The sequence below is a fragment of the Lacerta agilis genome, chromosome 4 (genome assembly GCF_009819535.1).
Source record: "Lacerta agilis isolate rLacAgi1 chromosome 4, rLacAgi1.pri, whole genome shotgun sequence".
Taxonomy (NCBI): domain Eukaryota; kingdom Metazoa; phylum Chordata; class Lepidosauria; order Squamata; family Lacertidae; genus Lacerta; species Lacerta agilis.
The window spans coordinates 80532699-80559278 of record NC_046315.1 but is presented as its reverse complement, the minus strand read 5'-3'; the positions used below and the strand labels follow the sequence as shown (position 1 = coordinate 80559278).

The 26580-nt window shown below is 42.1% G+C and overlaps 1 protein-coding gene across 10 annotated transcripts in view; it reads right to left on the bottom strand.

Moving 5' to 3' along the window:
• NALCN (sodium leak channel, non-selective) overlaps nt 1–26580 on the bottom strand; it is a 181009-nt gene that overhangs the window by 37642 nt on the left and 116787 nt on the right. For all 10 annotated transcript variants that reach the window (XM_033147806.1, XM_033147807.1, XM_033147798.1 and 7 more), the window contains 3 exons: nt 26232–26423; nt 21757–21894; nt 19117–19191 (listed from right to left, as the gene is read on the bottom strand). In XM_033147806.1, the coding sequence (XP_033003697.1) occupies nt 19117–19191; nt 21757–21894; nt 26232–26423 (405 nt within the window). The remainder of the gene's footprint in view (nt 1–19116; nt 19192–21756; nt 21895–26231; nt 26424–26580) is intronic.

The window sequence follows — 26580 nt, the reverse complement described above, 5'->3', positions numbered from 1 at the left end:
GGTCCATGGCACCATTCACATAACCAAAACAACCATAGAAATATCTTTTTTCTTTTCTTTTCAAAAATAGGGGCTCTGTGGCTTGACTTTTGAAAAACAGGGAGCCTGCAGTACTTAGTAAGTGGGAACCACTGCTCTATGGGCATTGATGGGGGGAAAAATCCTTCCTTAAACAAGCACTGATGGCTGGTGGCAGCTAGCTAGAGACACACCCCATGTGTTTGGGCATCGGTTGGAAAGAAATGGTTTGGCAGAATGTAGCTAATAAAGGAGAGGGAGGTCTTAGCACACCCCCAGGCCAGATGCAGAAGCTATCTTGTTTGGGAGGACAACTGGTTATTTAAAAACATAGCCCTTTATTGTGGCAATGATTCCTCGCTTCCCCACACTCACCATGCATATTTGTAAATAAAAACAGGTATCCCAGAAATGCCCCAAGGTTTCAGCAACCCCACCTCAGAAGGAAACCTAACCTATCCAAAGGCTGCCCCCTAAAACCTTCAATCACTTGGGAAAATGGGGGAGCCACCGAACTATATAATTAGATTTCAGCACAATCACCAGGACATCTGATGGAGAACATCTAATCACAGATAAGGGCTTGAGGGTGTCTGAAGGGCGGGCACTTGCTCCCGCTCTTAGCCTCCAATGTGGAAGGATAATGACCTCTGAATAGCTATCGCTGCTGCAAACAAAGGACCCCATGCAATGAAAACACTTTTGGGTTTGAGTATAAACAAAGGGTGCAGATTAATGATAGTGTAGCGAGCTGAGGGAAAGGAGTCCTTTAAGGGCATTGCAAGGGCCACAATTATGTTCAACCTTATCTTTGCTAATGAATTCCGAGGACGGAAGCAGCATAGTAATGAGAACGGCTTGATAATAGATCGGGGGATGCTGCAAATACCTGCGAGAATCAAAACCGGAGCGGTGGTTTGAAGATCATAAAGCAGCGGTGGCAAACAAGTTTCTTTTAACAAAAACAAAACAAAACTGCACAGTAGTATTTGGGTGGTGGGGGAAGGGAAGACATCTGGCATGCACTGAAGAAAGGAACATGACTTGAAAGGAGCTGGGAAAACCTGTACAGCAAACAGTTGAGGTGGAAGCATGGGGCAGGGAGACAGGCTTGGCAAAAAAGTTTTACCAAAAGGCAAATAGAAGGTAAGTTTGCACTGTCTAACATTCATAGCTGAAGGGGCTGCTTGGATTGGGCCATCGACTTCTGAATGCCACTTTCAAGGCACAGAAACATGGGATTAAGTGTACTGGGGAAGTTAGGACTGTAAATCATTGACATACAAAGAGTGAGCCTGAGGGAAAAACAGAATATAGATTTGTGCATCATTAGAGTAGTGCAGAACTATGCAGAGTGGATATATTGTTGAAGAGGGGCTTTTGAATGCTAATATAAAGATGGCTTCTGAAAGAAGGTGAGAGTGAGAGATAGCTGCACGCTAAAATTTAATAAGTCATGGCTAAACCTAGAATGAATGGCTCATTTTGGGGGGCTTTATTCCCACTGCTTGATGATGATGATGAATCACACCCAATCACTGTGGCAGCCTAAGAGATGGGGCAATCTTGTCCTTCATAGAAATGTGATACCACAAAGTGTCTGAATGAGAGCCACTGTTAAGAAGGCATCCCAAAATGGCAGCATAATAGAAAGGTGTTGACAGATTTTCATATGAGCGAAAAAGAGAGAGAGAAATTAACATTTATTTTGGAGCCTCGTAGCTAAAGAGAGGAGCACAGGGAAGGGGTTACATAAAGACATCTTGTGGGAAAGAACATAGTGATTAAAAACATGTTAAAAAATATTCTAAACTCAAAGCCATTGTGCAGTACATCTCAACTTCCGCCGTGCTGAGATAATGCTACCAACAGGACAAAGTAAGGCATTTAACTCCACTTAGTGACTCCGAACACGTTTTGGGGTAATATTTTCTCTACATGACACACAACTTCTTCAACCTCCGCATTGTTCCATTTATAGAAAATGCTTAAACTGTTCTACCCTCCCAGCCCGCAATGGCACCTGAAGTCAAAATTGACCCCAATTCTATATCTATCTATCTATCTATCTATCTATCTATCTATCTATCTATCTCTCCCACACACCAATAATGTCTCCCTTTGCATTCCATGTATACTCTAAATAAGGTGATGTCTAGTGTTTCAAAGTCCTTATGTACACGTGTAATTTGAGGGAGTTCAGTTTAAAAACAACCCTGTATCTCAGGATGTGCATAACAAGGGAAAAATAGCAACAGGTGCCTCAGGAACTTTGGCTAGTGGGAGAGAGATATGAATACCCTTGATCAGGGTGGTCAGCAACATTTGACATCCTCCCCCTTTAGCCCTCGTGCTGCCTTCCCAAATCCAGGTATGCGAGGTGCTGGACTTTGGGAAGGAGGCATGAGGCTTCTGACAGATTCCTCCTGCCTCCTTCCCAAAGCCTGGTTAGTGCTTTCCTAGTTTTGGGAAGAAGAAGAAGAAGAAGAAGAAGAAGAAGAAGAAGAGGAGGAGGAGGAGGAGGAGGAGGAGGAGGAGGAGGAGGAGGAGGAGGAGTTTGGATTTGATATTGTGATGGCCTGGGAGTCAGACTCTGATGCTGAACCTGAGGGATCCCAGCCTGCACAGGATTCCCCGCCTCCAGAACCAGCTGAGCCGGGGCCAGGGCTTGAGCCTGAAGGATCCCCACCTGTGCTGGATCCCCAGGTGCAGGCATCAGCAGAGTCTGCTCTGGCTCCTGATGGGAGGGAGGACCCATTGCCTGCAGATGCTCCACTCCCAGCCTCTTCAGAGGAAGCTGAGGCATCCCCTGGGTCCAGTAACCCACCAGCCTCTCCTGAGCTACAGAGGCTCAGGGCAGAGAGGCGAAGGGAGTTAAGTGTCTGCAGGAGGAGTGCTCGCCTCCAGGCCCGGAGGAGAGGCGAGTCTCCGGAGGATCGGGACCGCCCTAAGCATAGGGCCAGATAAAAGCCAGCCAGACCCAGCCCAAGTTGCGTGAGCAACTTAGTTGCAAGCGTGTGCTCAACCTGCAACCTTGTGCCTGAACCTGCCTTGGACCTTGACCTGCTCCCTGCCTTGCTCCCCGCCGGATTGACCTCCTTTGGACCCCTAGACCCAGGACTGGACTTGGACCTCGCTTCATGGACAAACCCTTGGGGCCAGCACAGATATCCCGCTTTATCACTACCCTAAGGAGTCTCAAAGTGGCTAACATTCTCCTTTCCCTTCCTCCCCCACAACAAACACTCTGTGAGGTGAGTGGGGCTGAGAGACTTCAGAGAAGTGTGACTAGCCCAAGGTCACCCAGCAGCTGCATGTGGAGGAGTGGAGACGCGAACCCGGTTCCCCAGATTACGAGTCTACTGCTCTTAACCACTACACCACACTGGGAAGAAGATGGGAGGGTTCTAGGATCCTGCCAGAGCCTTGTGCCTCCTTCCTAAAGCCCAGTGCCTCAGTTACCCGGCGTTGGGAAGGCAGCGTGAGGGCTGGGGGGAACTCTTAAATTTGGCCTCGCTTCCCCACCCCCTGGGTTCTAGGTTCAAGTACTCTTGAGACCCCCTTGGTCTGAGAGATAATGACACCATAATTTAAGAAGGATGTTGACAGTTTGGAATGTGTGCAGAGGAGGGTGACCAAGATGATCAAGGGTCTGGAAACTAAGCCTTATGAGGAGCGCTAGAAGGAGCTGTGTTTGTTTAGCCTGGAAAAGAGGAGGCTGAGAGGAGATATGATAGCCATCTTCAAATATCTTAAGGGCTGTCACATGGAGGAGGGAACATGCTTTTTTTCTCCCTCTCTGGAGTGTAGAACTTGAACCAATGGCTTCAAGTTGTAAGAAAGGAGATTCCGACTAAACATTCAGAAAAACTTTCTGACAGTCAGAGCTGTTTGGCAGTGGAACAGACTCCCACGAGAGGTGGTGGACTCTCCATTTTTTGAGGTTTTTAAGCAGAGGTTGGCTGGCCATCTGATATTCCTGGTTTGCAAGGGGTTGGACTAGATGACCCTTGGCATCCCTTCCAACTCTAAGTTTCTATGATACTATGATTCTAAGTACCCATCGCCTTCTTTTCAGAATGTCCCAAGTGGTTGCGAGAGGAAAGTGGTGACGGATTTTTTTTCTTCACCTAACTTGTCTTAGGATCCAAATCTCTATGGAGGTTGAACAAGGAGAAATATATGACTTAATAACAAAATAACTACTTTATATTGACATAGCAATTTAAGTCTAACTATTCAGAACAAGGACTAGAAGGGGGAAGAGCACGAGTAAGGTAGGTATTAATGCTGGAGGGGGTTCATTAAGAACCCCAGTGCTTGAGGCAATACTTCCTAATATGATTTCATAATTTTTGTACATTAAATTTGAGTCACTGGCAAATAAATATCTTTGCTAAATTATGCTTTTACTGGAATTAAGGCTCTTTCTGTGCTGAGGGAGAGAGGGGGCAGAGGAGGGCTGGATAGGTGCAAGCTGAACTGAGCCAGGGACCTGCTTGGAAGGGCTGTTGCGATATAGAAATTTAATTGATTAATTATTAAATAAATAAATAATATAGTCTGAGTTATGCTTGTTTTTATTTGAACAGAGCCATGCTCCTATGCATGAAATACTCACTGCAACCCTAGATACAATTTTTTTTTTACTCACTAGACTAGGGAATAAGAGATTGTTTCTGTAAAGCTTTGCAATCCTAAAAATTGCTACACACCTCACCATCTATTTAAATAGTGTAAGGACCGTTACAATGGAGTGAATTTTGTAACCTTCATACTACATAACCTGTGTGAGAGAGGATTTTATGAGATTATTGCACTGTGGGTAGCTATATTTGAATGTGTCATGGTGGCTTCCTTTTGCTAACTAAACTAAACCAAACCTGATACCTATCAGTCTTGCCAGTTGTTAAAACACACACACACACACTCTATTTGCAAGGATCAAATATATAATGGAAAGTTGTCCCCACCCTTCCTTTGACACTTTCTTTTCTGGGTATTTTCTATCTGAAACTGCTTGAAGTATAGTCTCCAAATAGCCAAGCTTGGTAGAAGCTATGTGATTATGTTTAAAAATACACCCACGAAACATACTCAGTGCTATAGAAAAAAGATATAAAAAGATGGGGTTATCCCAAAGTCATTCACCTCAGGATGCATTACAATGAATGAATTGCAACCGATAATGAGATCCGTATGCAGCACAACCTCTGGACCCTTCCTGCAAATGTACCTTGAAACTTCTGTAAAATCTCCAAGGATAAATAAACTTATTATTACCTAGTTTTAATGCTATATGCTGGTGAAAGAGAGCAATAGGAGGGAAAAAAGATGAAAAATCAAACACACTTTCCAAATTGCAGCATTGCAAGACCTTTCCACTTTCTCAGCGCAGCATCAGATGACTGAGTAGCAACAGAAGAAGCGTAAGCAACTAACACACCCACTTTTGCTGTATCCTGTATAATGTGGCAAATGGGAATTTGAGCATCTCACTGTAGGGGCGACGCACAAGATGTGTATAGAGCAAACTCCTACCACTTTGGGAGTTATGAATACATTATCCCTCCCTTCCCACATTTCACAACTTGTATGAAAAGAAGAAACAGGAGTCATTAGCATCAGCTTTGTTTACGCTTGTTTGTAACACCAGAAACCACCCATATGTAGATGCTGTGGGAGGAAACCAATTGTGTTGCAGTAACCAGAAGAAATTTGACGCCCTAATGTTTCAAGTTAGGCCGCTGCTCAGCAATTCAACATGATTGGTGGCAACCAATGAAAGTCTCCAGCTGATGTGTTAATAGATTAGCAAGTCAGATATACCAAAATGAGAATTAATTGAACAGATCTCTTGGAAAATTGGGAGGGGAGGGGCGGTTATAAAATGCCGGTGTGCTGTCTGCTGATGGCAGACCCTGAAAAGTGCCTCTACCATGAAACAAAAGGGCACAAATCATTTCATACAAATATTTAGCCTTCACAGAAGCTCATCTCAGTGTGAGTAGAAGGAAGTGAGGATGGTCAGTAGTAGAGGAATCCTGCATGCAAAGAAATACGTGTGGTAAGAGGTAGGAAAAAGTAGTCTGAACTTTTTCTTTTTAAAAAATGCTTTGTAAGTCCAAAAGCATAGCAATAAAAGCCCGATCTGATTTAAAGCAAGACAGTCGTTCTAAACTGTGGTGGGGATGGCTTTGAGATGCATTTCCTGAATTCTGAGGCATTGCCTTTGAGGGAAGACAAGAAGTGTTGATAACACATTTGTCTCTTTGGCAGTGAGGGACAAAAGTGTCAGAGAACCTACACAAACAAACGCTGACACCAAACCCTACATATATTAAGTAAAATAGAAAATCGTCACCCCACCTCACCCATCTCCCCACCCCACCCACTTCTTTCCCCCTCCTCTCCCTAATGTCTCAACAACCAAAACTGATTTGTAAAAATGTTACATGGGAAAAATACGAGAGAGACATTGCGCACACCTATGTAAATCAAGAAAATCCTTAATAAAAATTAATAATAATAGTAACAACAACAACACATTTGTCTCACATTAGATTCTCTCTTTTTTCATATATTGGCTGAGAGTTGCCACTTGTGTTTGGGCTGGGCTTTGAGGCTTAAGTCATGTGTTTGGGTTACCTAGAGCAAGCCTGTGGAATTATCAGATACATTATTTACATTTCTGGACTGTTTTTGTTGTTGTTTCACTATAAGCTAGTAAAAGATACATATAAAACATATTACGCCACCCCTGTCTGCCCACACAGAATCATAGAATTGTAGCGTTGGAATGCAGAATGTGGTAGTTGTTTCTCAGGCTCCCATGATGAATGAAATAATCCACCTTCCTGTCCTCCTTCTAGCTCCCCTTTGGTTCTTCAAAAACCTGGCAGAATGTGAGCTACAGCTAAGCTACAATTTCTCAGAAGACAATTCTCAGAGAAAATTTCTGAGATGTTTCTTTTTTGTCATACCTTTGAAAAGAAGGCCCTTAGTAGAATTTTCTCCAAATAATGTTCATAATTATTCTGGGTTGGCCGTCATTTCCATGTTCTGGAATGCATTCAACCAGGGACACTGAGGAGGATGCAAAAGTATGGCCAGGATGCCAACACAGTTGCTGCTGCTGCCACTTATAGTTGTGTGGTGGGAAGGGGTAACTTAGTGGAAAAGATAGACATTGTGCTACTGCCAGTGCTAATAGTAAGACCTGCCCCAATAAACTATTGGGAGAATTTCGCCTCCCCATGGAGAAAATCAATGTGGTGAAATTGTTTCCCCAAGGATGGTCAATTTTGAAAAGCTGTTTGCACAAAGGTAATGGTAAAAGGTAAAGGACCCCTGGACGGTTAAGTCGAGTCGAATTTGACAATGGGGTGCGGTGCTCATCTCCATTTTCAGGCCAAGAGAGCTGGTGTTTGTCTGCAGACAGTTTTCTGGGTCATGTGGCCAGCATGACTAAACTGCTTCTAGTGCAATGGGACACCGTGATGGGACAAACCAAATGAGCTCATCCCATTGTGCAGATTCGAACTGTTGACCTTATGATCTGCAAGCCCAAAGGGCTTGGTGGTTTAGACCACAAGTACCACCTGCATCCCAAAGCCCTAATATGGACACTCAACTGGTTTGTGACGTGGGTGGCGCTGTGGGTTAAACCACAGAGCCTAGGGCTTGCCAATCAGAAGGTCGGCGGTTCGAATCCCCATGATAGGGTGAGCTCCCGTTGCTCAGTCCCTGCTCCTGCCAACCTAGCAGTTCGAAAGCATGCCAGTGCAAATAGATAAATAGGTAACGCTCCAGCGGAAAGGTAAACGGCGTTTCCTTGCACTGCTCTGGTTCACCAGAAGCGGCTTAGTCATGCTGGCCACATGACCCGGAAGCTGTACGCCGGCCCCCTCAGTCAATAAAGTGAGATGAGCGCCGCAACCCCAGAGTTGTCTGTGACTGGACCTAATGGTCAGGGGTCCCTTTACCTTTATCACCTGCATCCCAAAGCTCTCTTATGGACACTCAACTGGTTTGGGGTGCTACTAAGTCCACTTGGCCTATTTAGCTAGCCATAACGCAATAATGCCAACTGGAGGTACTGTAATGTCTAGTCTCTGTGGAAGCTAAGTATTATTCATGTGGCACTATCAGCAGACACCGCACTTTACTGCAAAACATTAAGTAAGCAACAGGACCTTCCCTCAAGTAGTTTGCAGTCTCACACATTATTTAAAAGATATATATATATATATATATATATATATATATATATATATATATATATATGACAAAATATCAACTTAACATTTAAGAATTAATAAACGGAAACTGAAAAACATACAAGTCTGGTGGCTTGCAAAATGTCTCTGTTGCCCGTTCCCTTCTTATCAAATAACATCAGAATCAAGTTAGGAAGGAAAGGGGGAAAGTGAAGAGCTGCTTGTGACATTTTGATTGGTGGTGTTTTGCCCTGAAATACACTGCTTATGCTACTAGCCTAGAGGGTATCTCGTTCTGCCAGGATTCACATGTTATTTTTAGAGCAAAATAGAATGTAGCACATTTCAGGAATTTTAAACTACCTTCAAGGCACTGGCTGAACTTTCGCAGACATCTTGTTTGTATTAGTGAAGAGAAACAAACTGTAAAATTACTTCCGTATGAAATATCGGTAGGTATGCATTGCGTATTTTAATTAGAAACAGCTTTTAGCACAACAATTTCCTCTTTGCTAAAGAGTCCAATGATTTTCTTTAAGGATACATGTACTCGCAAATGCTGAAAGCTAGATATGAAATCAGAATTTGCTTTTGGCTTTTTAGCTGTTCTTCCTGGAGTAATGGAGAGGAGGAGGTCAGTGTGTGTGTTGGTGGGGAAGGGATAATGGAAGATAAATACTCCACCCATATATAATTATGAGGGTGGTTTTCATGTAGTTGTGTAAGGCAGATTTCCATTTTAATATACTCAGTAGATTCATTTTAGTACACAGTACTAGGACTAGGTGAGAGAGGGAAGAAAATAAGAAAATCAGAAACCTTCTCCTTCTCTTTTCAACTTCAATTTCATTTTTCTCTTATCAAGCTGCAACACTACAAGTCAATGCCATAATTAAAATTGGCACCCAGTTCTGCCCACCACTAACGAAACACCTCTTCCAATTCAGGTTTTTTACTATAAGGAAAGCTGTGTCGGCATTAGGCAGGATGCATTGTGGTTGCGGGGTGGCGGGGCTTGTCTCAGTTCCACTTTTCTCAATCTCTTATGGCTCCCACCAAGTGCTTTTGATTGATATTCTTCAGAAAGTTCAGAATAATGGGCAGGTGTTCTCACATCAGTTGAATGGGAAATGCAGGAGCTCCCTTATACCAGCTTAGACGATTTGTCTGCCTAACACAGTATTGTTTACTCTGGCTAGCAGCAGCTCTCAAGGCACTTTCCTACCACCTGATCCTTTTAATTAGAGGTATCAGGCATTGGCCCTAGGGACCTTCTGCATGCGAAGCACGCCCTCTGTCACTGAGCTACTGCATTATCACACTATCCTAGATTCCCCACCCAAATTATCTCCCATAAAGGCACAGAGAAGGCTGAGATCTTTGAGCAAAGGACTGCAGTGTGTTTTCTCACACCATTCTCTCCAAAGTCAATCCCAGAAGCATTTGTTTTTCTCTACAGAAGCACCAGTAGATGCCACTACAATAGTGTTGTGTCCATAACTGGCTGCAGCTTAAGGTGGAGGTGGAGGGGGCAGGACAATGGCACAATGACAGTGAGAATGGCTGAGGGGGTCCAGTGAATCCTGGGCTGGAATTTCTTATCCTAGAGCAGGCACGTCCAACAGGTAGATCGTGATCTACTGGTAGATCACTGGATGTCTGTGGTAGATCACTGGCTCCCCCCAAAGAAGCTCAACAACTTTGGCTCCCCTAAAAAATGATAAACATTTTAGCCCTTCACCCCTCAAAAACAGGGCTTTCCTCCCGCCTCAGAAAAGCTCAACAACTCTGACCTGAACCCCTAAAAAATTGGCATTCCTCCTTCCTAAAAAAAGCTTAACAACTTTGACCTGAACCCCCCTAAAACTGCCAGTTTTTAACTCTGTGAGTAGATCACAGTCTCTTCGGAGTTGGCCACCCCTGGCCTAGAGAATGAGCCATTTGGGGGACCTTCAGGGGCTGCCATCAGCAGGCAGCCCACCAACCATATTCCCACCCACCTGTGTGTTCATCAGGCAAAAGGTAGAGGTAATGATGGAGTGTTGCTTGCATCACTCTGCCTCGGTTGGAGGCCAACTGGCTTAGCTGGGAGGAGGAGCCCCTCTGCCTAATCAAGTGCCCCCCGCCCCCCCACCAGCCTGGCATAAGGGTGCTTTGAATTGCTCTGCCCTTATTGAATTTGCCATGTTTACCTTTAAGTGTGATCATTAAAAAATAAAATACATTATTTGTTTCCAGTGCAAAAGCATCCTGGTGAATAAATTAAAGCCCAGAAAAATTAATTTAATGCATATAGGATAGGTTTAGCAAGAAAATGCTTAAAGAACAAGAAAATAGGAAGCTGTGATCTCACATAGTGTCTTCATTTACTCTGTATACAATCACATAAAAAATCCAGCAGCAGCAGCAGCAGCAGGAATGTCTAGCAGCATTTATAAAAATAGCATGTTCTTTCACTAGCTTTTATATATATATATATATATATATATATATATATATATATATATAGCAGTGTAAAAGAACATTTTTTATCTAACGCTATTATGGCTTTTTGCACTGCCATCAGAAACCACATACAACAACAACTGAAAGAGCAACAGCAAATCTCTTATACTGATCTCTGCACGTATTTTAACACCTGGAGAGTGTTTTAATGAAATGACAAAGTGCCAAGGTTGAGGCCAGGAAGGGAAGAGAATATCATTATTATAAATGTCGAAATACTTAAGAGTTCATGCTCCATACTGTCAGCCTGAGTTTTTGGACACCTATAGTAGCAAAAGGAGGGTATTTGGTACTTCCCAAGTATGTAATGAAAAGAAATTATTCTTTTGAAAAACATGTTGCGGTTCTCTCCCCCCCCCCCAATAAATCTGTATGTTTTGCTTTTATTTTGCAGCTTCTATCCAGAAGAGCATTACTCATGTGCACAAATTGATGGTTTATAGAGAAGTGCTCTTAAAACACTCATTTACATTTTGAGTTGGACATAATAGTCCAATTGTTTTGGGAGATTTGGCCATATATGGACCTAAACTCAGCATCTCTTGGGCAGCTTTGATTCCCATAAATTATCATGCTCTTAGAACAATGGATACAATTTTGTATTATACGCCTTCTTTAACGGGAGCTGCGGCTGCTCTATTCTTGAAGCAGGACATATTTGTGGTTTGCCCACATTGTAGAAAAGCATCCTGGAAGAGGCACAACAGTAGCATCACAACCTATATTGTGAGCGGGAAGACTATAATGTTTCTAAAGCCATTCAGACTGTGTTGAATGCCTTCAGGCTGCTTTCAAGGTTGAGCAAAGAATTGTAAGGCATTCCATGTCCTGAAAAGTGCTTAATTATAATGAATAATTATTAGCAAAAGCTTCCCCCGTCCTTTACACCCAGGGGTAGCAAAGAAGTGTGTAACTCTACCACTAAGATAAGAGGTAGGCTTGCCATGCATAAAATTATTTTCCGTATCACTGAGTTCCAAAGCAACTCATTTGCTTCATTGACTACATACACTGAGATGGTGATATTATACATGATTGATCGTGAGTAATTCCCACTAAATTCAGTTTGGGCTTATTTCTTAGGTAGTAGGATATAGGATTACAGCCTGAAGAGGAAATAGCATAGACCTCCATGAGATGGCAGAGCACACTTCTAACTCTTTGGATGGGTTGTGATATGGATGGAAGTGAGCCTGTCTAATAGTTGCTTTTGTCTATGTCTCTTCATCCTCTTTACCTTGATTCTCATGGAGGAGCACACCGAGGAATGGAGCAAATCACAGGAAGAAACACAGATATACAATCAGGGCTCTTTTCTTTTTGAGCCGGAACTCACTGGAACTCAGTTCCGGCACCCCTCAGGTGGGCGCCATTGCCATTATAACAGAACCAGGGAGGCGTTCGTGGTGAGTTTCGGCACCTCTTTTTCTAGAAAAACAGCACCGGATATAAGTGCCTCCCTATTTTCACCCTTCCTCTTCTTTATTCCTCACTTTCACTCTCAGCTATATAATAATAATAATAATAATAATAATAATAATAATAATAATAATAATAATAATTTATTTGTACCCCGCCCATCTGTCTGGGACTCCCCAGCCACTCTGGGCGGCTTCCATCAAATATTAAAATACATTTAAAATATCACAGTTTAAAAACTTCCCTAAACAGCTAGTTTCCTTTGTCTGCCATCTGATAGCAGTGGGGTCTGTTTATTAAAGATTTTTGTAGTTCCGCAAACTTCAGGTCACCTCTGAGCATGTTTATATATTCCTTGTTTTTCCTCCGTGGCCCCAATTGGGCTGCATGGTTGTTGGCATTCACGAAATGAGTTTGCTATTTAGAGGGAGTGATATACCGAATGGGCATAGTTGCGAGGCACATTATTATTGATGGCTGTGGTGCGCTTTCACCTGCTGTGACATTGCACTGGTGAACAGAGCCTCATGCTCAATCCTACACAATGTTGGAGCACAGAATAATTACAAGCCAATTTTCAACGTGGTACAATAATCAGGAAAGCAAAGAAAGCAACCATTAGACTTTAAAAGATAATAGCAGTAGTGGGGAAAGCCAGGTTTGTAGCATCTTATCTTTGTTTGAGGGTGAAACCCACCCCCCAAAATTTATTAGCCAAATGGGGCAAACTGTTCCCTGATGCACATGAACACAGAGAAAAATGACAGGTACACGAGTTGGTGAAAGGCAGAGCTTTTCATTCATTTCAAACAATACATTTGCAGCAAATATTCAAGCCCTCTGAGGAAACGTCTGGTCATAGGTAGCATAGCACATCAGTTGCAAAATTGTTTTCAGTAATGAACATCTGCAGTCGAGTCATAAATATGCAGTGGGAAGAGAGAGATTGGCAGATGTGTGAAGATGTGAGAGGGAACTGATCTCTCCCAAGAGAATATTCCTTTGAAAGCATAAACTGAACAGAATGTGAGATGCAGGAATCATAAAGGAACAGAAGAGCTGGATTATGACTCAGGAGATCTGGGGAATCCTTCCCAGTTTTATTAAGGGTTTTCTATAGGACACAGAAATGATTTCACGGTTTTTATCCATGCATTCCAAATGCTTAGCCTGCTCAGAATACCCCCACCCCACCCCAGCACCTACAGGTTAGGCTAGAGCAGGCACCCCCAAACTCGGCCCTCCAGATGTTTTGGGACTACAATTCCCATAATCCCTGACCACTGGTCCTGTTAGCTAGGGATGATGGGAGTTGTAGTCCCAAAACATCTGGGGGGCAGAGTTTGGGGATGCCTGGGCTAGAGTGTCTATGTATAATGAGAGGTTTGGGGAAGGGTTAGTGTTTGTGAATTCTTTAGAGTAAACTGAGTAGGACAAAATGGTGTCAGTAAGTGTCCCGCTCATATTGCGATCACTTTATAATTAATAGTGCAATCCTACGTATGTCTGGACATTTCTCTAGTTTGACCATGTTATGAAGACAGACAGGCAAACTTTCTGTGTGTGGTAGGAGTAAGTAAGATTTGGCATATATTTTCCATCCAGAACACAATGTCCAGGAGCGGCCAGCATAAGGGAGGAAAGTCACAGACCCACCATTCCAACAGTGGTGTTGCTGCCAGTTATGAGACACAGTGCAGGGGCGAGGTTGAGGCTGTGTAAACACATTGGCAGAGCCGACCTGGCAATCCCACAGGAGAAGTGCCTTCTTGCTGTCCCTGAAACCATCTAAGTAAGTGGCAGCAATGCCGCAGCTTGGAAGGTGCTATAGCAGCACCACACCATGCCCCCCCCCCCAAAATGCTGCAAACATTTTGGCATACAGCAAGTGTATGTAGAAACCATGTCCACCAGAGGGCAGCCTGAAGACCTCCACTGAGGCCTACCGCCTTTTAGTATCTGTGTTTCTTTATCCCACTACAGTGGTGCCTCGCAAGACGAAATCAATTCGTTCTGCGAGTGCTGTCGTCTAGCGAAAATTTCGTCTTGTGAAGCACGGACGGGGGAAGCGCGGTTTGACAGGGGAAAAAAACCCGCGAAAATTTTTCGTCTTGTGAGTCGCGCCCATAGGGAAATTCGTCTTGCGAGTCACCCTTTCGTTAGCGAATGCCTTTTGTCTAGCGAGTTTTTCGTCTAGCGAGGCATTCGTCTTGCGAGGTACCACTGTATACAGAGTTTTCTCAATATCCTCAAACAGGGGTGCCAACTTGAATAAAATAATCAATCACAAGACACACACATGCCATTTGAAGGGCAATGTCCATCAACTTTGTGGGGGGGGGGGCTGTCCCCTTCAAATATTTTATTGAGGGGATGAAGGGACCTCAGCCCATAGGAGCTGACTCCTATGTCCCCCAACCCCCGTCAGTTCTGCCTTCTGCATTTCAGAGCTCTCTAGGACAAACCCCAATGTCTTGTAGACATGGCTTTAGCTACTCTCTGATGCACATCTTTTCAGCCGGCTCCATGGCCCTTTAAGAATACAGAATCTCTGCAGATGTTGACACTCATTATCATGCAATGTTTCCATTCCATTCCTATTACAGTCCTCTTGAGGCTTTCAGCCAAAATAAGGCCAGCTATAATATTAGCAACAGGCGTGTTTTCTCTTTCAACTGACGAAGACTTCAGCTGAACTCTTTTAATTTTAATGAAATATTTTATGTGCTTTTCTCTAAAAGGAAATGAGGTCCTAAAAAGTGAATTAAAAAACAATAAGACGCCGACAACAAACTCCTCTCCTGGGAATATAAACTCCAAAGTGTGCAATTCTGTTCCTATTAAGTCAATAGGAATTTCTCCACTGGTTTCAACAAAATAAAATTAAAAAAACACCATGAAACATTATTATTCGCTTTCCTGTTTGTAACAGATATTTACAAAGCTTCTGGAATATAACTTACTTGCATTTTTATAAGTCGAATAATATGGAGATATATAAATGTGATAAATAAATAAGTAAATAAAAAAATGAGAATGAGATCAGATATATTGCTAATTTTGCCAGTAAACTGAAACACTACTGTCATGATTTTGGAGCCTTATTTGCTCCCCAGGGTACCTTGAGTTGCGCCCGGCGAGAAATTTTTGAATGAATTTCTTACATTTTTCATATCGGTTTCATAAATACCAATATGCAATTGAAATCAACTTCCCAAGATTGTGAAATCAGCATTTCTGAAAGAAAAGTCTTCACCATTTATGGTGGATAAATGTCAGAACACACACACAGTGTGTATGTGTATGTGTGTGTGTGTGTGTGTGTGTGTAGGAGAGAAAATGGCTTATTTAAAAAAGATGCTGCAGAAATGGACCGTGACCACAGCTGCATCTTGCTTTTGTGAACTGCTAGTGCTAGGCTGAGGCTGAACTCCTCTACTTATGTGAAAGTGAACGGAGTTAAAATCAGTCAGACTTTCCAGATAACAATAGCTGGGATTAGGCTACAGAAGGAAGGGGAGTTCCTTCTGTAGGAGTTCATAAATATATGTGCTATACAAAGAGACAGGTGGGCACAAGTCAACAAGGAAAACCTGGATGACACACTTAAACTGTAGAAACATTTCTGACAAAATCAATGAAATTAAAGGAGAGGCATCGTTAAAGAAGGAGAGTAGTAATTTATCCCAAACCAGAAACTTCTCAGTTCCTGTCAGCATTCCTCCCACCCGCAGTTCTCTGTTTAGTAGTAGCAGCACACGGTGCTTCTCACTTACTATCACAATATGTAGGCCCCAGGGAACAAGGTGTGTGTGTGCTAAGCAATTGTTAATACTTAATCTGAAGTATCTAACACAAGCCCTCACTTCCTGCTCTCTGTACTTGACCCTGGGCCACCACTTCATATGTTTTCAGTGACTGCTAAGCGCCCACAATGTTACTCAAACAGCAAGGGCTTTCAAGTAGGACTGCCATTTTTGTATGTTTTTCATTAGTGGGTAGTTGAACTTGGCTAATTCTGTGGTCACGAAATTAGAAGACGCCTGCTTCTTGGGAGAAAAGCAATGACAAACCTAGACAGCATCTTAAAAAGCAAAGACATCACCTTGCCGACAAAGGTCCGTATAGTTAAAGCTATGGTTTTCCCAGTAGTAATGTACGGAAGTGAGAGCTGGACCATCAAGAAGGCTGATCGCAGAAGAATTGATGCTTTTGAATTATGGTGCTGGAGGAGACTCTTGAGAGTCCCATGGACTGCAAGAAGATCAAACCTATCCATTCTCAAGGAAATCGGCCCTGAGTGCTCACTAGAACAGTGTTTTTCAACCACTGTTCCGCGGCACACTAGTGTGCCGCGAGATGTTGCCTGGTGTGCCGTGGGGAAAATTGAAAAATTCAAGAGAATTACTTTATATATAGTCAATATAGGCACAGAGTTAATTTTTTTAACATTTTCTAATGGTGGTGTGCCTCGTGATTTTTTTCATGAAACAAGTGTGCCTTTGCCCAAAAAAGGTTGAAAAACACTGCACTAGAAGGACAGATCCTGAAGTTGAGGCTCCAGTACTTTGGCCACCTCATGAGAAGAGAAGACTCCCTGGAAAAGACCCTGATGTTGGGAAAGATGGAGGGCACAAGGAGAAGGGGACGACAGAGAATGAGATGGTTGGACAGTGTTCTCGAAGCTACTAACATGAGTTTGGCCAAACTGCAAGAGGCAGTGAAGGATAGGCGTGCCTGGCGTGCTCTGGTCCATGGGGTCACGAAGAGTCGGACACGACTGAACGACTGAACAACAACAACAATTCTGTAGTGCTTGACATCTCCTTCAGAGAACAACCACAGCACTGTCATCTCCCTGGAAACAACGAACAGCCAAAAAAAAAAAAGCGCTAATTTGAACGCATTCCTTCCCAGCAGTCATTAATTGTAGAGTTGGAAGGGACCTCGAGAGTCATCTAGTCCAACCGCCACAATGCTTTCACCTCAACCTTTGTGGCCACACCAGATGGAAATGAAAACAAACAGACAAACTGCATTCTGTACAAGGTGGTGCAGCTTGAATTGGTATGCATAAGGCACTTCTGAAGAATCAGCACACGGCAAATTAGCCAGCTATCTCCTGGAGTTCCATTTAGCTTTTTAATTACAGATGGGGAATAGTATTTTCCCCTACAATGATACAAAAGCCATTTCCATTAAGAAAATGGGCGTGAAGGGAAAAGCAACAATAACACCACACTGTTTCTCTTGTTCTTGTGGCCAACTTATAATGGAGAAGTCAAAAAGTCACCAAATTAAAAAAACAAAACGAAACCACATCCCCTTCTTTCTGCTTTATCTGCCATGATAAGAAAACCAATATTTCAGTAGAACAGTTCACAACTGCAATCAGCACAAAGCAAGGAATTCCATCATATTTACCTCAAGGGAAAACCTTTTCTCACTGTGTCACTTAATCGTCTGGACAATCTTCCATTTCAAAGGAGCAATTTCTTAACTTCTTTCTTTCTAAGCATGCCTTTTAATGGAAATTTCCAGATATGATGTTAATTACATTATGGGTGGAATGTAGAAAAAAAAGCCAGATCTGCAATACAACTGCTCCATTGGACACAGACTAATGACTAAAAGGTTTGCATCAACTTGGGTCTCCAGCTGGTTTTGGACTACAGCTTCCATCATCCCTAGCTAGCAGGACCAGTGGTCAGGGTTGGTGGGAATCGTAGTCCAAAAAATAGAGACCCAGGTTTGGGAAACACTGGTTTACAGCAATCCTAACCTAAAACAGCTAGTCAGCAGCAACAGCATGCACAGGGGCCAGTTCCTGCAACAAACCTAGGTGTCTGCTCTGTCCCCATATCTACTCAGGCAAAGCTATTGCAGCTACTAACAATGTAAGTCACAACATCAAGGGCTCATTCACTTGTTCACCTTTTAATGTCAACCGCTAGCAACAACCTTCTGTATTGCACATAGGACCAATAGGGCAGACCCTATGCAAAAGAATGAATGCACACAAATCTGATACCATAAATGGCAACACACAGAAATGAGAAAACTTTCTAACCTACCAGGCCACTCTATCACTGGCATTAAGACAGTCATTCTTGAACTGAAGGACTTCAAAGAGAAACTCCCGCATGAAATTAATTTTATACAGAGAAAGAGAGGGACAATTTAAGCTACAGCACAAGATAGCATTGAATATACACTTTTGAGCCACTTGCATAGTACTGCTGAATTTGCAAGGAGGTTCACAATATGCTCTTTTACACACCTTTTACACACCGCTGCAAACTAAGTGTAGTGCCATGACTGCTTTCATTGCTGGTATGGCAACAGAAGCATATTGGTAAAAATATTAATGGTACACAGCTTTGCATGTGCAACTTTCTGCATGGTGATGGTGTTGAGTAAAAAGTACTTACAGATTATTAATAAAAATAAGGCATGAAACAGCCATCTTTTGTATCCTCCACACACATTCCAGCATGTATTGCTCTGTGTATAGGGCATCCCAGCTTTATCATCCTATTGCCATCCTTTGCTCAGTGGACACCTTCTTGATTGGGTCCATTGTTTTTACATTGCCTCTCCCAAATTACCATTCACTGTGATGTCCTCTTTTGCATCAATATGGAGTGCATCAGGGCCTAGGACCAGACTCAGCAAACCCAACACAAGGATTCCAGCTAGGCCTTTCCCCCTTCTCCTCCCCCTGCATGGCCCCCACAGCTCCCCTAAATCTGCTCTGGAGAGTCAGGAAAACTCCCAAAACAGTACACAGGGGAAGGTAGGGGAGAGCATTCTGTCAGGCAAGCAGAAAGTAAACTATATAGGCATTTTAATTAGTTCGCATTCTCGAAAAGGTGGTTGACATCTGCATTTTCCTAGAAAAATGAGGACACAATATTGCTTTGTTGCAATTAATATCCAACATGAAAAAGCTTACTTGCTTAAGTTTCTTTAGATCTTCATCAAGTTCCAAGTTGTCCAAAATAACAGCAACAAACAAACTCAGCAGAATCTACAAAAGGATTTCAAAAACAGAGCCCAATATTAGAAGCAGATAATGAAAGCCTCCCTCCACCAAATAGAAAAAATAACTTTTGACAGTGACAACATGTAAAAGGGGCTTCCTTTTCTCTTGGATCCTGCGTGTGTCAATGATAGAAATAAGATTTATGTACGTTACATTTTGCAGTGTTTGGTTTCATACTTTACCTCTAAGGTCTGTTTTAGGTTATATTTTGTAAGGAAAGGCAACCAGTAATTGCAAATATAATGATGATGATGATGATGATAATGGCCGATTCCTTACAAGGGTAAAGTACCTGTTTGGAGAGATCTCCATGGAGTTCAGTATATAGGACATGGATGGTTTGCATGGACTTGCCAATCCCCAAATGGCTCTGCTGTGATGCCTGCATGTGCTGAGGAGAAACGAGCTCCATGGAGATAGCGCCAAGGTGGAGAGGATTGTACTAATTAGTTGGCTTATTAACCACTACCATTTTCTGGAATTGGCTCTTTACAAGGGACTGGAAACACCAAGTCACCCAATCCAATTCACAGTGTCTGCTCTAAAAGATATCATGGGCAACTAAAAAAAAAAAGTATGCAAAAAGATGTGTATTTATGAAAAATTTGCTCTTTCTTGCCACCAAATGGTGCTCAAATTTAACATCATCATCATCATCATCATCATCATCATCATCATCATCATCATACCTCACCCATCTGACTGGGTTAAATAATAATGCTATTAAATATACATATAAATAGAAATGCTATTAAAATACAATAAAATAGCAATTATGGAACATTTTGGACTGCATTTTTTTTTTTTTTTTTTACAAAAATGTAAATATTTAGCTCAACTCTGTTTCAGACTGTGGCCCTAGCTAGAATGATAATGAAAAGCTGTGCCTGATATTACCAAGGAATTGTGCAGTAGCTGTGAAATACACTGCAGCTTAATCTGTGGTTATTTCCAGTCTCTATAGCTGAGAATGATAAGACACACAATGGAGATTTTTTTACCGAATGTCAAAAGCAAATCTAGAATATTATCACAAAAGAACAGTTAAACCTCAACTTATTATTTGTTTAACTTCTTCCATTCCCTTCTGGATTTTAATAATAGACTTCACTCTGAACACAGTTTTTGTTTTTCAAACCTAAACTCCTTTCCAGCTTCTGCTGTGAAAGCTATTCATTTCTCTCCAGCTCTCTATAGATCCTGCTCCAAGTGCATACAATTAGCACTTTTGAGCTTTAACCCGCCTTCTCATTCTCATTTACTGCAACATTTTCCTGCTCTTTTATCCGCTTGTCATTGTGTCACCATATATTCTTAGGGCTTCACTCCCCTTCTTCCCTTCTTTTTTAAGCAATGGAAATAAACTGAACCCCCCCTTAGTAGTGTGGTAGGGTTGGTACTGTTCCTCAAATAGTGGTGGTGCGACCATTATACAAATATAATAGAGAAGTGACAAATCTCACTGCAATTGCATCGTCTTGCAGTGTGTGTGTGTGTGTGTGTGTGTGTGTGGTGTAGGGTCTGCACTACCTGAACCAGAGAGGGAAAGGAACTATCACTCCATCATGCAGCAGTGGTGAGTTTCATAAAAGCTCCATCTCCTTCATTGTGGAGTGAATTGCAGAAGACAACCAACCAGTGGGGTGGAGTATAGGATTTATTTAGGGACTTTGAGATCCCTGAAAAATTGCTCTGCTGGGCCCAAGGGTAGTCCCACATGGAGCCCATTGCAATAAGGCTTGAGGTCACCAATTACCATAATCTGTGAATCATGACAGCTAGAGAGAAAGTACAGTGATGATTGGTGTAGGTTTCTGCTTCACTGTAGTCACCAATTTCATTGTGAATTGTGGCAGGTACCCTGTCTTCTTCCTGCAGAGTAATGGGTCTGTTAACAAGAAGGTTGGTGGTTCGAGTCCACCCAGTGACGGCTGTGGACAGCATTCCTGCATTGCAGGGGGTTGGACTAGATGACACTTGGGATCCCTTCCCAACTCCACAATTGTATGATTTCATGATTGTAGGTAGCATCTGCAATATTATATTATGAAAAGGAGTATGGTCGTGTTTACAAACAACTTCCTGTGCTGGTGCAAAGACTGGCCACCATAAGCTGCAGGGCTGAAATTCAGGTTCCATCAAATAATTAAAACAGGGGAAATCTAGACACAGAGGGGCAAGCTTCCATCTGCGAAACTATGCTGAACACTCATTTGCCACTCGGTGTGCCTAGTTTACTGTGCTACCTGTGAGTGCTTCTATACAAAAACCAACATGCTACAGGGAGGCAATGCAGGGCAAAAGTAGATGGCTATTGCTTACTCCCATTCCATGCTAGTTGAGTTAAAGGGAATGCAGGAGTAGAGAGAGAAGCACCTGCAGGATACAATACTGAGCTGGATCGACCAATAATCTGACTCAATACAAGGCAGCTTCCTCTGACAGTTGTAAAATTTGATTTCTCCTGTGCCTCGTTTCATCCACATATGAGCCAGCACAAGCAACATTACAGAAAAGTAAATACATGAAAAAGCAAGGCATACAACATACCAGGGTAGCAAAAAGATGATAAAGTATGAAGTAGATAGCGACAACAGGTGCCCACATATGCCCTACAGCATTAAGAGTTTGATCCATGACATCGACCCATCCTTCCTGTGTAAGGATCTGGAACATGGACATAAAAGCCTAAAAGAGAACATAATCAAACACACAGCTCAGTTGGGCGTGCTTTATTGAAACAAGCAAATAATCTCCTGAACCCAATATCAGTGTCAGCAATTGCATGCAGCAATCATAACCTTGCTAGCTAAAATGTGGGTGGAGTTTGGTTTCCTGCTTGTAAAAATGTGATGGGTTTTCAGTGCCTCGGAGTTTGGCTTGCTAAGATTCCCAGCTTCCTTAGTCTACTCCTATATGCTGTTGTGATATCGTAGGCATGCATTTTCACCCAGAGCACATGATAATCCTGTATGCATGCTGGTTTTTCCTCACCACCAGAAGCAAACATGTGGTTGAAAGGAAAGGTGGGCTGAATCTCTCCATAAAACCCAAGGAGCAACACTGCACATGAGTAGCTGAGCTGTAAGTTCTTTTTAAATGCCACCTTCAAGCACCTATCCCCTTCCTGTCTATGTCACTGCATTAGGTCTTCGCTAGGACTCAAGCTTTTAGCACAGCAGACCCTGCCCTATAGAACTCCCTACAAGTAGTGGTTCTGCAGGAGCTGTATCTATTGCTATTTTATCAGAGTTTTTAATTATGCTTCTATTGAAACTTTTACTATCTTGTTGTATTCTGTATGTTCTATACCACCTTGATGTATCTTATGAAGGAAGAGTTTTATATGAATTTTTCAATAAACGCATAAAATAAATATGTCTAATATGTTGAAGTTTCACCACAGATTTCCTCAGATATGTCTCCTTCAACTTTCTTATATCCATTCATTTGCATAGGTGCCACGTTCAAATAAGCTCTTAACTATCAATGGCCCTGATGCAGCTCTCATCACAAGGTATGAACATGCAACTAGTTGTGTGGGAATATGAATGGGGAATGTACTTTCATATACACATTGGAATATGTTTCTCATTCTAAGCAAAATAGCACTGGTCGGCTGCATCCTCCCCCGATACACATATGAAGTGTATCATATCTATTTCCAATTTACACCCACAATTTCCTATCCAGAGTGATATTCAGACATAAGCCTGCTTAACTGGATCAGGGTGACAGTGTACATATCTTGTTTATTTGATCTTTTCAGCATCGCTATATCATTTATATCTCAATAGCTTAGAAAGTATAGGAAGTTTCGCTTAAAATGAAAATTTCCTCTCTTCTTCCTTAATGCCAAACAAATGGCATTCATTTTCTACAGCATCACATTTTAGAAAGGACAAATGTGATGTTAAAACAAAAAAACAACAACTAGACAACCTTTTCCATTTTAGAGAAAACCAAACCTTCCATTTAAAACATGCTTCATTCTAATGTTATCCCACGTAAATCTTTCCTATTATTAAAGTTCTCTGTATCGGAAAACACCAGTTTAAAGAAAATGCTACAGCAGTATACAGTGATTTTAAGTTCAGCAAGCAGCAATCTTTCTTTCAGAGCAAGATATTTTTAGTTGAAAGGTACACTTCCCACCATTTATGTTAAAATGAATCTGAAACGCAGCTACCTAGCTGACAGAACCAACAGCTGTGAAAATGAGACCTGGAGATTTATGCAAATAGAGGGATTTTGAATTAATTCATGTTGTTTGGCTGTGTGGTGGAGGCTTCAAGTTCCTTTTGATTTTCTTTTTCTGTTTTTCTTTTTGAAGATTCAGTTAGAGATTCTGATACTGGTAATCAACTGGAAATTATTTCCAAAATACAATATAAACCGACCAATGTTAAAATGTATTAGAGACCACTATTTTTGGTCCATCCACCAATCAGTGTTAAAATCATCCAGTATTAAGGTCTGAAATGGTAGCATTATACAGAGTTCTCCCATTCCACAACATTCATTGCAATCTGTCTCATACAATACAATCTTGCCTGATGACGTTATAGGCATCCCCCCCATTTAGCCATGTTCAAGTGTGGGGACACAACTGAAGAGCCTCAGCAAAGCCTCACTCTGCCTCTGACTCATGAGGAAACCCTCCCCAGAGCCCAAAGAAGACATTTTCTGGATTATGGGAAGGGTCTCCACATGAGCCGGAGGGGCAGCAGGTCTTCCCTCAAAAAGCATTTTGCTCAACTGCTGAAACTCGTTTCTCATCTGTACCAGCCAAGCCCTATGAAATAAATACAATTTCTCATGAGAGAAGGCAGCCAATTTTAATTGCAAAAATTCAAGGTAATGAAATGTTCCATATTTTCTTTAGTTTGGACATGACTTTGCAAGTGACAAATCCAAGAAAAGGAAGGAAACACACTTGCAGAAGTCCATTTTAGAGGCCCACACTGACCTGAAAACAAATCTATCAGACCACATAAGAAGACAAAAATGGTCCAGAGAATGCTGTGTTCGGTAACCATAGTGACCATAAGCTTCTACTTATTTACTGTTTGTCAGGTAACCATGTGAAAGCATGCAATTTAGAGGCATTAGGGAATGAAGGTTGTCTGCCTTTTCTCCCCCTTTCTTTCAAAAAACCCACAATGTTCCTATAGCGCTTTTGCTGTTTTTTTTTTAGTTCTAGGCTTTTGATTCAGCGACATTAATGGACATAGTAATCAATAGTTCCCATTTGGCTCAGCACACTTGCTTTTCAGCATCTAGGGAAATGGCAGGAAGAAAGGTACCATGTCAGCAAGCAACTGCCATTTTTTACTTTTGCTCTTGCTTAGTGGCAAGCAATACAGGACAACAACGGGGGGGGGGGGCTCTCTGCCAAGTGGGTATGCCAACAATCGGCTTGTGGATGTTGGGACACTTCACATATTCACTTTGTATGACATCTTAGCGCTGCACAGTGTCAAGCTATCATCACATCACACAATATGTGCAGAAGCTTCTATTAGATGCGGCATTGCGGCAACTCTAAGTAAGTTTTCGGCTTCAATTATATTGGCATGTCTGATTTCATAATTCCCTTTTTTGTGTTTGAAAAAGAAACCTTCACTTGAACTTATTTTAGTCAGAGTAACCAGAATTATAAAATAACACATTTTGCCTCTCTCTTTCAATTCCACATTTTCTAGATTGGGAGCTAAGGGGTTGTTTATCAGTGGCATTTATTTGGTTGAAAGGGCCTGACTAGAGCATTTCCTGACATCTCCTGCACCTCATTCTCTGTTCATCCTAGTACATTTTAACACTTTGGCTGGAAAATCCCATGTCACCACATTCAGTGGTTTTAAAAGAACCCAAACTAAATAGCAGCTGATTTTGCCATCTTATTTAACATCATGATCAGGCCAGCCCTTCTCACCATAACTGTTATGCATCTTGTTCACTTTAGCTATAGACTTTAGCTATAGACTGGAGCATGAAGTTATGACAGCTTGTGAAAATACAGCCTGGATGTCTTGCAAAGAGTCTAGTCTACAGGTTCTGACATTTTCAACCCCCCAGAGCCTACTTGGAAGGACTGAAAATTATTGAGGCCTAAGAGGCACAAAATGGCCATGCAGGGGCAAAGATGGCAGTAGAGTTTGTTCTAAACAGGTGGCAGTTACTAAGATTGCTTTCTATGGATGTCGTATTTCTTATTCTGATCCAAGGACACATTTCTCACCCTGAGTTGCAGCTCTCCTCGTTTATTCTTCTGTGTTTACACAAAAATGAAGGAAAACAGTCTGGTTCTTGCTACTGCTGTCCCTGCCTCTGAAGCTAAGTAGGGTTAAATGCCTGGATGATCAGTGCCTGATGAGATACCACTGGGGAACTACTCTGAAAAAATCTGGAGAAAGGGGCAGGAAAAGAAGTGGAAGAGATCTTATGTTACAAATGAATGAGCACATAAATATGTAAGGTTTTTCCCCCCCAACACCGGCATTGCATTAGTTGAACTGGTATCAGCTCACACTATGAGACTTTCCCTTCCTTTTATCCTGCTTGATGCCACCCTTCGAAATCTGCTCTTGAGCTTTGGAGGACCCTCTGAAGCAAATATGGGGTGTGTGCAAGGGGCTGTAGAGGGATAAGGGAAGGAGAAGTTCTATTAAGGGAGTAAATCCTGCTTGTGCAGCACTGGACACAACCCAACGACTCATACAGCAGTACTTGTAAAGCTATTTTTAGAGTTGTTTTGGGGTCCAGAAGGCAGCACAGGATTTAAAAACTAAATGAAGGAAATAATCAAAAGGCATTACACAGCTTTCCACAGTACATTCCACAAAGCAACAGAAACGTGCAACCCCCCCCCCCCATTCCAACACACAGGAACAACACGATCTTTACCCACACCTTCCAAACAGCTGGTGTTAACAAAGCTAGAATTAAAAGAAAAAGGCATTTGTAAGAAAGACGACAGAATCATAGCTGATTGCTTGATTGGCTGGTTGTTGTTTTACACTTACCCTTGGAAATGTTGTAAATCTGTCTAGTTCTTCCACAAAACAGAACATCTGCAAACTGATTGCTGACATTACAATTAATAAGCTGGCAGTAAATACAACCAAACTCCCAAGTTTTTTCCCGGGTCCAAAAATCTTATACACAAAGTCTTCCAGAGCAGGAGAAATCTTTATAAGTCGAACTACCCTGAGCACCTGCAAGAGGAAAGGAAATACATTATTGATCTGACTGTAGGGTGTCAAATGGGTATAACACAGAAGGTTCTATTTCAAGTAGCCTCCTGGCATTAAGTAACGTGTTGAATGGGAAAGTAACAAATGTCCTGGTCCATTGATTTCCTTCAGGTTTTCT